At 46.2% G+C, this 13110-nt stretch overlaps 1 protein-coding gene across 3 annotated transcripts in view; it reads left to right on the top strand.

Annotated features, from left to right (window-relative positions):
- Positions 1-13110, top strand: part of INTS9 (integrator complex subunit 9) — a 114627-nt gene that overhangs the window by 86132 nt on the left and 15385 nt on the right. For all 3 annotated transcript variants that reach the window (XM_082617216.1, XM_082617215.1, XM_082617214.1), the window contains 4 exons: positions 2060-2120; positions 5292-5463; positions 8551-8675; positions 10718-10885. In XM_082617216.1, the coding sequence (XP_082473342.1) occupies positions 2060-2120; positions 5292-5463; positions 8551-8675; positions 10718-10885 (526 nt within the window). The remainder of the gene's footprint in view (positions 1-2059; positions 2121-5291; positions 5464-8550; positions 8676-10717; positions 10886-13110) is intronic.

The raw sequence follows: 13110 nt of genomic DNA, 5'->3' as shown, positions 1-13110 counted from the left end.
ATGTTCATTATACAAATCTAAACTGCTTTCCAGAAAAAATTTTATGTCATCTATAAATTGTTCCTTTTTTGCCCATTTACTTATCAGAGGTGTTGTACTTTTATCTATTTATTTGAACTCTATATATGTATTGAAGATCCTAACACTTTGTTATATCTGCAGACATTGTTTCCCATTGTGATACTTTTTTTCAATTTCGTCTTTGATTTTGTTTTTTGAATAATAACTTGTTACTTTAGTAAATTTTTTTTTTTTTTGCGGTATGCGGGCCTCTCACTGTTGTGGCCTCTCCCATTGTGGAGCACAGGCTCCGGACGCACAGGCTCAGCGGCCATGGCCCGCGGGCCCAGCCGCTCTGCGGCATGTGGGATCCTCCCGGACCGGGGTGCAAACCCGTGTCCCCTGCATCGGCAGGCGGGCTCCCAACCACTGTGCCACCAGGGAAGCCCCTTTAGTAAATAATTTTAGACACAGAAAAGTTGCAGAGATAGTACAGAAACTCCCATATACCTTCCACTCAGTTTCCCCCCAGTGTTAACATCTTACATGGCCATGCATTCTGTACCAAAACTAAGAAATTAACATGAGCACTCTCTTATTAACTGAACTCCAGTCTTTATTCAAATTGCACCAGTTTTTTCACTAATGCTTGTTTCCTATTCCAGGATCCAATCCAGGGTACCACATTGCATTTAGCTCTTTGATTTTTTTGGCAGAAGTATTTTAGTTTTACAGCTTTATGTATTGGTGCTAAGTGATATAGCATATTATCCTTTGCAACAATCGAAATTAAACTTTTAAACTAAGAACTTTTGTTTCTCCTCCTGAGTTTGAAATAAAGACAGTACTGTTGTCTGTTTAGATATTATTAATAAGTAACCCTTCAAAAGTATCTTGTTTCCATATGTACAACTTCTTCCAAAAAGGATATAAAGTAATGTTTTTGAAATCGAGTTAAACTAAAGAAGGAAAAATTAGATAATTGTATTAATGAAGTTCAGACAACATCCAAGCCCCAGAGTTCTGAACTATTCTGCCAAAAGTAACATCTATTAGAATTGTTGAAATGCTTTAGTTCTATTTTGATAGAATTCTTAGAAGCAGGCTTTAACAAACATAATCACTACATATATTTTTTCCAACTTTTAAAAATGTCAGAGCTACAGAACACCCACGTACTTTGATTTAACAATTGTTAACCTTTTGCCACATTTTGCTTTTCCAGAAATCTCCATATTTTAAATGTCATATCTGGCTAGGGCAAAACACAGACTACCTAAAACATTCACAGTGTCTAGATTAAGATAGAGTTACTGGAGAGATTTATTATTCTCCAGTTTGAGTTACCAATTCTGCTATTAATGAAATGGTGCATGTATAAAATAGAAAACTATGTCTCAAAAAAAAAAAACTGTATCACTTTCTCCTCAAAATTGATCACAACTAGGGAATTCCTTGGCGGTCCAGTGATTAGGACTCTGTGCTTCCACTGCAGGGGGCACAGGTTCGATCCCTGGTTGGGGAACTCAGATCCTGCAAGCTGCGAGGTACAGCCAAAAAAAAAAAAAAAAAAAATTTTTTTTTTTTTTTATCACAACTGAATGCAATACGGTATCTTAGATTAGATCCTGGAACAGAAAAAGAACATTAGTGGAAAAATTGGTGAAAGCTGAGTAAAGTCTAGAGTTTAGTTAACTGTAAAATACTAATGTTTATTTCTTAGTTTAACAAACATTAGTGGGATACCAGCTGAAAGGTACATGGGAACTCTGTACTGTCTTTGCAACTTTTCTGTAAATCTAAAAGTACTTCAAAATAAGCAGCTTATTTTTTAAGAAAAAAATGCATTGAGGAATTTCAAAGGTTAAAACTGTGCTCACAAGTGACTTATGTCCTGATTACGCTATAAATGCTGGTGTTTTATTCACAGTGAGATACACTGACAGGAAAATTTCAAATAAACTTCGGTATTAAGTATTTGCGCTGTTACCACTAGGTGGCAACAAATGCCACCGTACGCCCTTGTCTAACCTGCTGATCTGTTTTTCCTCCTCAAAAGGCTTTGTCACAACAAACAGACCAAGGTGTATCTCCCAGAACCGCCTTTTCCTCATGCAGAGGTAAGAAAATGGAATCACTGGGTCAGAGCAAGAACAAAATGTAGATAAATAGATATGGGTGGATATAGCAGGTCATTAGATTTTAAAAATCCAAAGGTAATTTGATACAGCCCTTTGTTTCCCTTGTAAGATGGCAGTGAAGTACTCAAGATTCGTTACTTTCTCTTCTTCTTAACACATTATATTACCCGTATGTTATTCAGTTAATAGCCTACCTCTGTTTCATTGACCGAGTGAGGAATTTTATTCTACTAACTTTTTTGCATAAATGATTTACTTATTGCCAAAGTCTTCTTTTTATTTGGTTATGTCTGCCATTGGTATAAATTTTTAATGATGAAAATAAGAACATTTCAGTTTAGGAAACAGAAAAATTCCCCCTTCCTCACAGAACCAGTGAGTGATTTTATATGGCTGTGTGTGTCCAATTTTGTTTCTACTGCTTTTTTTGTCACCCAGTGGTGGGTGTATCATGGACATTTACCTGTGCACCTCACTGTTATTATTGCTACCTAATATTCCGTAGCATATCATATGAACATATATAGTGTACTTAACCATTCCCTTCCTATTGGACAATAGTGTTACTCCCAGTTTTTTGTTATGTTTTTTGAAAAGGATGTGTAAATTGGTGTAACCACTTGAGGAAACTGACAGTAAAGTTGAACCTAGGACTGTGACATCTTCTGTGCCTCAGCAGTTTCGTTCCCAAAGTCTGTACTGAACAGAAATGCAGGTGTGTCACCCCGAGATCTGCACGGAAATCTTCGTAGCCCTCTTGGTAATAGTGCTGAAATGTACCCAAATGGCCATCATCGGGTGAATGAATTTTGTGGTATATTCACACCTTACATCAAAGAGGATGAAGGGACTCTGATTATATGCAACAATGTAGATAAATTTCACAAACATAATGTTAGTGAATGAAGCCAGATATAAAAGAGTAGATATGGTGTGATTTTATTTATATAAAAGTTCAAACACACAGACAACTCATCTGTGATATTAAAAGCCAGGAGAATGGTTATCCTGGAGGTAGCAGTGGGGGCAGGAAGGGGACAAAGGGGGATTTCTGAGGAGCTGGTAATGCTGTTTATTGATGTGCATATGGGAACGCGGAAGTTTTCCATTTGTAAAAATTCCGTCAAGTTAGGGATGTCTGTGCAGGTACTTATGCATAGGGATTTTGTTGACTTCTTTGCTATGCAGTTAACTATTCGGCTCAAGGAAATTGCAACAGTTGTCCTGCTGATTATTTTAAATCTGACTACTGTTTTCCTACTCCAAAGGACAGGTCTTTCATGAACCAGAATGTCAAGGGGAAGGTTTTGAGGAAGTTATTTACAGTCCTCATACTCTCTTACAGCAGCCAAGATTTTGCAAGCTCTGTCATTGCTACAGTGAAATTCAGGCTACATATCTTGTGTCAGAAAATTAAGTGTAGCAAAACATGCTTTGTGGTAGGCTTTACCACTGGAAGTCTGTTTGCCTTTTTCCTAATGACAGCCTTGCTTCAGAACTGGTTCTCTAAGGGTGTTACCATGTTCTTACCCACAAGTATGTCGTGGATGACCTTTGTCCCATTTACAGTTAAGAATGTGAAAAGACCATAGGTGCATGATCAGGATTCCTGAAATGCACTTGTCAATATTAGGGTGTGATGGAGTTGATAATCGGTGTTATGTGACCAGTGCCCATGAGAAAATACAGTTCCGCCCTTAGTACAGATTTTCAAAATTGCCTTACGGAATTCCTACCCTACAGCTTCATTGCCTATACAGTTTGGACCTTAAATCAGCACAAAGGTAATCCTGGATGGTCAAAAAGGTAGTAAGTCCGCTGGAAAAGTAGATCTGATTGGCAAAAAAAAACAACCTCAGTTTGCCTTAAAAAGTGACTTAATTTATGTGCAAAGACCTGCTGCTCTTCTTAGAATCCCATTCATCTCCTTGACATCTGTGGATACAGTAGAACTAGTCCTTTAGTCAGCCATTCACCTGTTTAACTGGGGCAAGTAATGATTTGGGCCAGATGGGTTATACAAAGAATGTCAGTTTTATTTGTATATAACTTGGAAGGGAAGTGGGAATGCAGTGGTTGTTGCATCCTTACTACTCATATCCCATCCAAGCATGTGACACCTAATTAAGATCTCCAGGGTAGTCTTGCTAATGAAAGCAGTCTCTCTGAATTAAAGATTAAAGCTTCAAGATGAAGAGAGTCAGCTTCCATTTGTGGGCGGCCCCATTCTGGCCGCATCCTCACCGTTGGGGTGACTACAGTGGGCTTGGGGTTGTTGGCTGGGCTCCCTTCTTAGGCGTTATGGGTGGCTACAGGATTGAGCTGGGTCACAGACCAATTCTTTACCCATCAGACAGCATCTCGGGGCACTACTAGTCGCTATTTAGGGTCTCTGAAGTATGGGTGTTTGCCATCTTTTTGGTGCTAGAGTGGGGCAGTGGGGGCAGGGCTGAAGCAGCAGTCAGAACTCCTGAACAGCGCCACAAGATGCCATCTGTGGTTGTAACTGTATATGGCGTTGCCTTGGGTCGGGCCCGGTGTTAGGAGAGTAGTTCCCAGTGTTGTGCTAGAAGGAAGACCTTTTTGGTTCAAAACATTCACTTTTGAGACAGGTTTGAGACTGTGCATGGCCTGCTTCTTACTATAGCTCTCTGTCGTGAGGACATCACATCTCCCGCGTCGCTGAAAGCCAGTTTGTTCTTGTGTTTATCAAGTCCCCTGCCCCTCGTCACAGTAACTTAACACAGCTGTCCCGTCTCAAGAGGCAGTCCTGTGTTGGTAAACAGTTTTTCTTGTGTGAAGTGTTTATTGTTGACAGAACTCGGTGATGCACAGAGTTTGGGAAACTTGTACTTCAAACAGTAACTAATACAGGGGACTTCAGGGCCTGGAGCTTGGAGCATCAGGAAGCTATAAAGGAAGGGTTAGAATCAGACCATAACAACCTGAAAAGAAGTTTCCATTCAGTTTGGGAATTTTACCGAAAGGTCCCATCTTTTGAGAAAGTCACGTTGTAGGTAAAAAATTTGGATCTTTGGCTAATATTAATAGCATTATCTTGTATTTTTAATTTGTTCACTCTCCCATGCTGTGTTTCTTCCTTCCTGGGTAGGCTAACATCTCTTCATGTGCTTTTGATACGTATTCTAGCTCATTCAGACCAACAAGCTGAGGCACTACCCTAGCATCCATGGAGACTTCAGCAACGACTTCAGACAGCCGTGTGTGGTTTTCACTGGACACCCTTCCCTCCGATTTGGGGACGTGGTCCATTTCATGGAGCTCTGGGGAAAATCTAGTCTCAACACTGTCATATTCACAGGTAAATAAACCAACAAAACAAAACCCTGTGACCATCCCTGCATACCTGGTAGGATGTACCTACCAGGTAGAGACGCTGGGAAGAATTTGACAGTAAGGTATAAATACGATCCCTATTCTGTTGTAAATACCAAAGGATAAAGCAGCTGGAAGGGAAAGGGTAAGAACAAAGAAAAACGTCCTGTTAGATCACTGTGCACTGGACAGAGCTTTTATATCTGTTTTTGTAGATTTTCCCCGAGACAGATTTCTGGTCTAGAACTACTTTTGATAGGATTTTGTAAGCTGTTCAAGAACTGCAGGAATTCTAATAATCAGTCTTGCTTTACCCTTTAGGACTTACTTACGGAGATGGATCTTTCTCCTTTGGTTTTAGTTTACTCTGGCTTGCCGTTTTTCTTGTGGAGACCAACCCCTCAGAATAAAACTAATCCTTAAATGAGGGCAAGTTAGGGGTTTTACTTAATCACTATCTTATTTTATCAATTCACGGTCTTCAGACAGCCTTGGGATTTGAACAGTCTCAGGGCAATGAAGTAAACAAACCTTGATCTGAAATCTGGTCCGAGCTACCGTAACCTCAGCCGGGTCACTCAGCGCCCTGAGCCTCGCTGTCCTCTGTAAAATGGGGTGGTAGGTGGCTCACCCTCAGGCAGCTCTGTGCGTTTAGTGAAATGTTACAAGAAAGCACTCCTTATGGTGCCTGGCACAGAAGCCTGTTGAGAAAGTACCAGTTGCCTTCTTAGAGTTCTCTAATTACCTTTAAGACATGAGCCATGGACTGCCCTGGTGGCGCAGTGGTTGAGAGTCCACCTGCCGATGCAGGGGACGCGGGTTCGTGCCCCGGTCCGGGAAGATCCCACGTGCCGCGGAGCGGCTGGGCCCGTGAGCCATGGCCGCTGAGCTTGCGCGTCCGGAGCCTGTGCTCCGCAACGGGAGAGGCCACAACAGTGAGAGGCCCGCGTACCGCAAAAAAAAAACCAAAAGACGTGAGCCATGGAGGAGACTCTAGTTATGCCCAAAGCTTTGGGGTCAGGGATGCTTGGGCCCTTCCCTTTGCTCAGCCTGGTGTGAGGACCAACCAGGGGCCACCAGGAACACACCAGTAATGGAACAAAGTTGGGGTACTGACTCCTTGCAGTGAGGGGGTACTGCCATAGGGAGGCAGGAGGCATCGCCAGCCACGTTCAGAAGAACTTACGGGCTTTGGCTTAGGTGATTTTGGAGGTGGGTTCATTGTTCTGGCTTGGGTGCCATCAGGAAGCAGTAGTTCTCTGGTTGGGTATCTTAGTGATTCTTGTCTAGAAGGTGAGAAGAATGGTGTCAGGAGAGGGCAGTGTTTGCTTGTTCGGTGGTTCGGACGTGCTGTGGTCTTATGTTCACGCATGGTTAGGGAGGGTCTTGTTTTTGTCTTGATCCATCGTGGTCACTGCATGGCCTTTTCTCATGTCAGCGTCAGGTGAGGTGGTTTACGTCCAGTAGGTGGGTGCCACCGTGGCCTGGCCGTGAGTGCCGGGGGCGCTCAGAAGAGCAGCCGTCGGGTGCTGCTGTTCTCCCTCGCAGACCCCCTTTCAGCCACAGGCAGAGGAAGTCAGGCCCTCAGACGTTGATTCACGCTACCCAGAGCCTCACCATTGCCAGGTTCTGCTAAGCAGGAAGTCATCCAGAGAGTGCTGTCTGTAGTAGGACTGGGGGGGTCTCTCCTGTTCTTTCTGAGGAGATGTTGGCTCTGATGTGACAGTGGGTCCAGTGTTACAGAGACACAGAAGAGGCGTTGCTATACTGCAAACGTCCCTCCAGCCAGCTAAGAAGAAAGCAAGGGCTGTGTGATTGCCCACGGCATTCATCCACCTGGGTAAGGAATATACATTTAAACTGGTGTGTTGCACTTCCAGAGCATGAGTTGTGTCGTTGACAATATCTGCGAGGTTTTGGGCCACCTCATCTGGTTGTATTACGACTGTGGCAGTTGGAGCTCACACGGTATCCATACAAAGAGAGGCGCGTATCCCCCAGGCAGCCGTGCTGGCCTCATTTGGGTGGTTTCTGGGTTCTTCCTGGGTAGACAGGATCCACTGCAGGGGAGGTCATTTTAAAAATTGGGAAGTTCTATGAGTTGCCCTGAGGTCACCGGGTGAGTTCCTGGGAGCGGCGTGTGGAAAGCTGGGGCCGCAGGAAGTGGCGTCCTCGCAGGGCACAGACTGTGTCAGGAACCTGCGTGTCGTTTTTCACACCAGGAGTGAGCCACTGCTTTTGGCCCGAGGTGGGCAGCTTCCTCCAGCGGAGCAAACAGTCCCCGCCAGGCCGGCCGTGGTGAGCGGCTCTGCAGAGAACAAACCAGCCAGCGTGGCAAGGGCGGTTCCCAGGCGCTGCACTGGCTCTGCTGATGGGGCATCGCAGCCTCAGCACAAGCACTTTGTTGACATGGGGACAGGATCCTTCTTTTTTTTCTTCTGGGTGCATCCTGTCAAGGAGGAGGCACGTGGTCTGTCTCCTCCCTGGGGGTGATCTTTGAGCGCTCCGTTCGAGTGGCCTGTGCCGGATTTCTCCACTGTGAAGTCACCGCTCTGTGTCAGTCAGTATCTTGTGGGGGACACTTCGAGCCTATGTACTTATCCTGGTCTTCCCCAGATGTTTATCTAATTTTTTTTAGCATCTATTGATGATTCTGGTCCAAATAAATTATTACTGTGATGGTTGCCAACGGGTGAATTTTTTTTTCAATTTCATCGCTTCTTTTACATTTATTAGTTGGCATTTTGTTGTAAAGAAGAGCTTGCCTTTCTCCCCCATTTACTTATTTAGCCCCTCATTTGTCTCATCTCTCTCTCCATCTGTGTTGAAAACCTGGAGCTCATGTGTGTCCCTCCAATTCCACATCCATCCTGCAGCATTCAGTTCAGCCTCCCCCTCTCCTTATTTGTAAATCACTCCTCTCTCCCGTGATGGGGAATCTGGCTCCTGTAACCTTCAGTGCCTTTCCTGTCATGCTGCCTGTCTGCTGGGCCTCGACCACGCCAGCTGCTTCCTCACTGGGCTGTTCCTCTGTTGCCTGCATTTAAAATTTTCTTTCTTGTGCTCCCCTTAGAACCTGACTTCTCATACCTGGAAGCACTGGCTCCCTACCAGCCCTTGGCCATGAAATGCATATACTGCCCCATTGATACGAGACTGAATTTCATCCAAGTGTCAAAGCTGCTCAAAGAAGTGCAGGTAATGGGGAAACTGCTGGCGGCTCCCGCGGTCCTGGCATCTCTGTGCGGATTGTGTCTGCGGTGTGAGGGCCAGGATGGCGAGCTGCACTGCTTGTCTTCCTCACCCGTTCTCGGTCAGCAGAGTGCTCAGCCCAGTACCCTCCAGACTCCAAACCAGTGGGCTTTACACCCTGAAAGAAGTTTCTCCTCTAAAGAAATCAAAAGTGGGAGGAAAAGAAAGTGTAAACAGTGTCTTATTTTTGATGAGGACCATTTGTGTCCAGTTAAAAGCAAATTGCCCCCTCCCACCACCAAAAAAAATCATTCTAGAAACATACTCGTCAAGCTGAAAGACAGCTGAACTGAAACATATATTGGGCCCTTGTTGCACACGTGGGTTGGTACCACAGTGTTATGCTTTTGTTAGCGGATTGTTTTGGTTTGATGGTTGTCGCTTTTTTGTCTGTTTGTTTCATTTTGCATTTTCTGCCTTAGAGAAAGGGAAGGAGTAGTTGGGGTGAAGCACAGACGAAAGGAACACCGTTGGCCCAGAAGGAGAACGGGGAGGAAAAACTCACCACCCTGGGTCACTTATCACTCGGGTGGCCCGTGTTTGGGGCTTGGAGGGGTGGTGGCAGTTGGTGAGGCAGACAGCTCAGAACAGGCAAGAGGAAGGGTTCTGATGTCCCATCACCTCGGCGTGCCCGGGACCTTACGTGAGCGCCGGGGTGCCCTGGACCCTAGTCGCTGAGTGAGGTGTGGTTGGCTCCCTACATTTCTCGGCCTGAGCTGGGAGATCACTTTCCTCCTCTTCACAGAGCCCCTGACCTCAGGAGGAGAGGCGCTAACAGGAAACTCTAAGGAAGGCTAGCAGGAAACAGAGAAAGCTGGAGGCCTCCGGAGCGCAGGGGTAACAGCTGATGGTGACCCCGAGCTTGCTGGGCCTTTCTCTAGACATGGTTGGAGCAGTTAAGCCACTTGCGATTTCCATGAGCGATTTGATACACCCGTGTGCCTGTCCACTTGCTGGAAGAAACAGTTAAGAGCCTGTTGTTTTCACTCCTGAGTAATGTCACCCTCTGTCCCTGAAGCACGGCGGACTCCCCAGCGCCTCGGTGGTGTGTGAATAAGCGAAACAGGAGGCCGCCTGGTCTCCATTGCAGGGGAGGAGAACCTGGGGAGAGTCCTCAGGCAGTGACTTTGGAGTCGACTGGCTTTGAGACAGTTCAGTTATAAGATACTAACCAGGCAGGAAGGAGGGTGAAAGGCAGTCTGAAGAGGAGGAGAGGTGTCAGTCCTAAAGGACAAGTGCGGTTTGAAACGCAACCCGTCAGGTCTGTTGGAAGCCTTGTTCTTCCGGGAACTTGAGGCTCAGTCCAGACTCTTCAGTAAAGGCAGTGACAATGCCTTGACTCTCTGGGTGCCACATTCGGGTTGGCAGTTGGGTGGTATTTGGCCAAAGTAAACATTGGCTTACTCATTGGTTTTCTCTCAAGATAATAAAAAGAGACATTTGTTAAAAAATAAAAATAAAAAAATTCTATCTGATTCAGTGTGTCCTGCACAGCTGAGGATAAGGCCTGACCATTGCCCACTGCCTAGTACCAGTAGACCTGCAGATCCAGACCAGAAATCCAAACTAGCACAAAAAGTCACAGTTCTTGCTAATCAGCCAGTAGTGGTACCAAGTCGATGACGGTAAGTGACGAGAAGACTGCCTCAAGGGGCTCAGAGGTCATTTGAGGGTAGACCCATGGCTGTCACCATCAAAGTGACTTAAATATAATGAAAAAATAAATGCAAACCAAGACAGTAAATCCCTTGCTCATCAACATGGCCGGCAGATCAGGGCTTTTCCCTGAAATTTTTGTTCTTCTTTCCCCCCGCTTCGCTCACTGGTTACTTAGGTTTGACAGGATGAGAATTTGAAACGGCCAAGTGGTGAGCCTTGAGCACCGCAAAGGGAGGCTTAGCTCAGGACGCAGCCCCTCCTGCCTCACAGCCTCCTCTTGTCTCCTCCTCCTCTGGCCCCACCCTGCCCCCATCCCGCTGGTTCCTCAGCCCCTCCACGTGGTCTGTCCTGAGCAGTACACCCAGCCGCCCCCGGCGCAGTCCCACCGGATGGACCTGATGATTGACTGCCAGCCACCCGCCATGTCCTATCGGCGCGCCGAGGTCCTCGCCCTGCCCTTCAAGCGTCGGTATGAGAAGATAGAAATCATGCCGGAGGTGAGCTGTGCTGCTTCCCAGGGTCACAGCCGGGTTTTCCACTTGAGTCTGCGGAAGACCGTCCCAGCAGTGGCTTTCTTTGGGGTTTGTATCACACGTGGACGAACCAAAGCACATCGACCCTTAAGCAAGTAACTGGGAAGAGAGGTGGGATTTTCAGAACCTCCTCATTTTTCCAGTAATGAAGTAACAGCGGTCAACATCAGGCCTGCTGGAGCACTGCTTATATTAAAGCTTAATGTGTGGGGGAGGCCAGGGCACAGGCCATAGCGTGGAGAACAGGTAAGCCGGTGTCAGCTCTGTCCCTAACCGCCTGAGGGTGTGGGTTTCCTCGTCCCTCCTGGACCCCATTTATGAGTGAGGGCCAGGTTTCACCGAGTTCAGAGATAGATGGAGGAGATGAGAGTAACCAAAAAGTAAGGAATGTAAACTTTGATTACTATTTGCATGCATTTTAGTATAACTTAAAGATTTTATTCTACTGAAGTCTAGTATTTTTTAGTTCTATGATACCTGAGCTTGTTTTAACAGGGAAAAAACGTAAAAAGCATGTCGTGCGTGTGGGACAGCTGAGGTGGGTTGCGCCTGAGTGACAGGTGTGGGGAGGGGCAGCGGGAAGCGTGTGGCCCAGCTGCCGCGGTGACGGTGTGCCGAGCTCTGAGGACGCCTGCTTTTGGCTCCCTGTTGCCCCAGGAGACGCTTGAACGTGTTTTTAGCAAACAGGAAAAGGAAGTAGGACAACTTAAAAGCAGTGTCCCCCGATTCTCTCTGGAGCTCAGAAGAGTAGCCAGATCTTGGACTTTGAAGGCTGAGCCCCTGAATGTTGCCCATTTCCAAGACCCTAACAAAGGCTGGTGGTGGAACAAGGCCAGGTGCCATCAATGGGGACCCAGTGTCCAGTACATTCAGTCCTTTCCACAGTTAACCTGAGTTGTTCTTTTTTAAATTAAGAACAATGGACAGGGGCTTCCCTGGTGGCACAGTGGTTGAGAATCTGCCTGCCAATGCAGGGGACATGGGTTTGAGCCCTGGTCCAGGAAGATCCCACATGCCACAGAGCAGCTAAGCCCATGGACCACAACTACTGAGCCTGCGTGCCACAACTACTGAAGCCCACACGCCTAGAGCCCATGCTCTACAAGAGAAGCCACCACAATGAGAAGCCCGCGCACCGCAACAAAGAGTAGCCCCCACTCGCTGCAACTAGAGAAAGCCCACGCGCAGCAACGAAGACCCAGTGCAGCCAAAAATAAATAAATAAAATTATTTTTTTTTAAATAGAGCAATAGACAAAGGAGATCCAAACAGATATCCGTAACTAATTTAGATTAAATTGATTCAGCAAGATGAAACTAGCAAGACTTGTTTGCTAGATAAAACTAGCAAGTGGTCGTGTTTTTCACTAAGACACATAGAAGTAGGTGATCGTTCACATTTCCCATCCATTTTCATTTCACTCTTGGTTCCCGGGGAGGGAGCCGTCACAGCACGTGTCCCCTCAGCAAACAGCATGTGGCCAGATTGAGCGGGCAGAAGAGCTGCGTGGGAGCCCAGGCTGGAGAGATGAAGTGGGGAAAGTTACAAAGGTGACTTTTTTAAAGGGGCAGTTTATCGCTTATTGGTAAGCAGTAAACCGGTGGAGAGATATGTATGGTTGACTGCTTTGAGCGTCATCGGGATGTTTGTGGTCTGCTAGTTCTTTAAAAGGAAAATAGCCATTTTTCGCTGGAGCTTGTGAGAGCAGTGGCGCACACCCTGGTATCTCGGCTCAGCAGCTGACTTGCATTTCTCTCTGATGAGATGGCCAGGGCTACCTGTGTCAGGAGTTTCCTCGCGACCTTAGTACACCTGACAGTGAGCACGGAACTGGCCTCTCTGCTCTTCCCTTTGAGGCCACGTCCTACTGAGACCCAAGAGAATGAAGAAAGTTCTTTCAGCTCTGAATTCCGGGTTATCCTTTCTCCATATTTCATTGGCCCAGCCCTTTGGCTCCCCCGTTTAACTGTAATGTCAATAATATGTTTATTGAGCTGTCACTGTGGGCCAGGATCTGTACTCAGCACTTTCCATAGACTGTCTCACCCATCTTATGAGATAGGTACACTTACTCAATTAGACCTGGTCTTTTCCATCCCTGAGGAAACCTAGGTGATCACCAGTGTGTGCCCTTTGTGCCCCAAAGGTCATTCCTAACATATGTCACAGATTTTGTCCTGTAAGTGAGA

This window comes from Mesoplodon mirus (assembly GCF_964341445.2).
Source record: "Mesoplodon mirus genome assembly, chromosome: 1".
NCBI classification, from domain to species: Eukaryota; Metazoa; Chordata; class Mammalia; order Artiodactyla; family Ziphiidae; genus Mesoplodon; species Mesoplodon mirus.
Note: the sequence above shows the minus strand (reverse complement) of the source record. Positions and strands in the feature narration are given on the sequence as shown.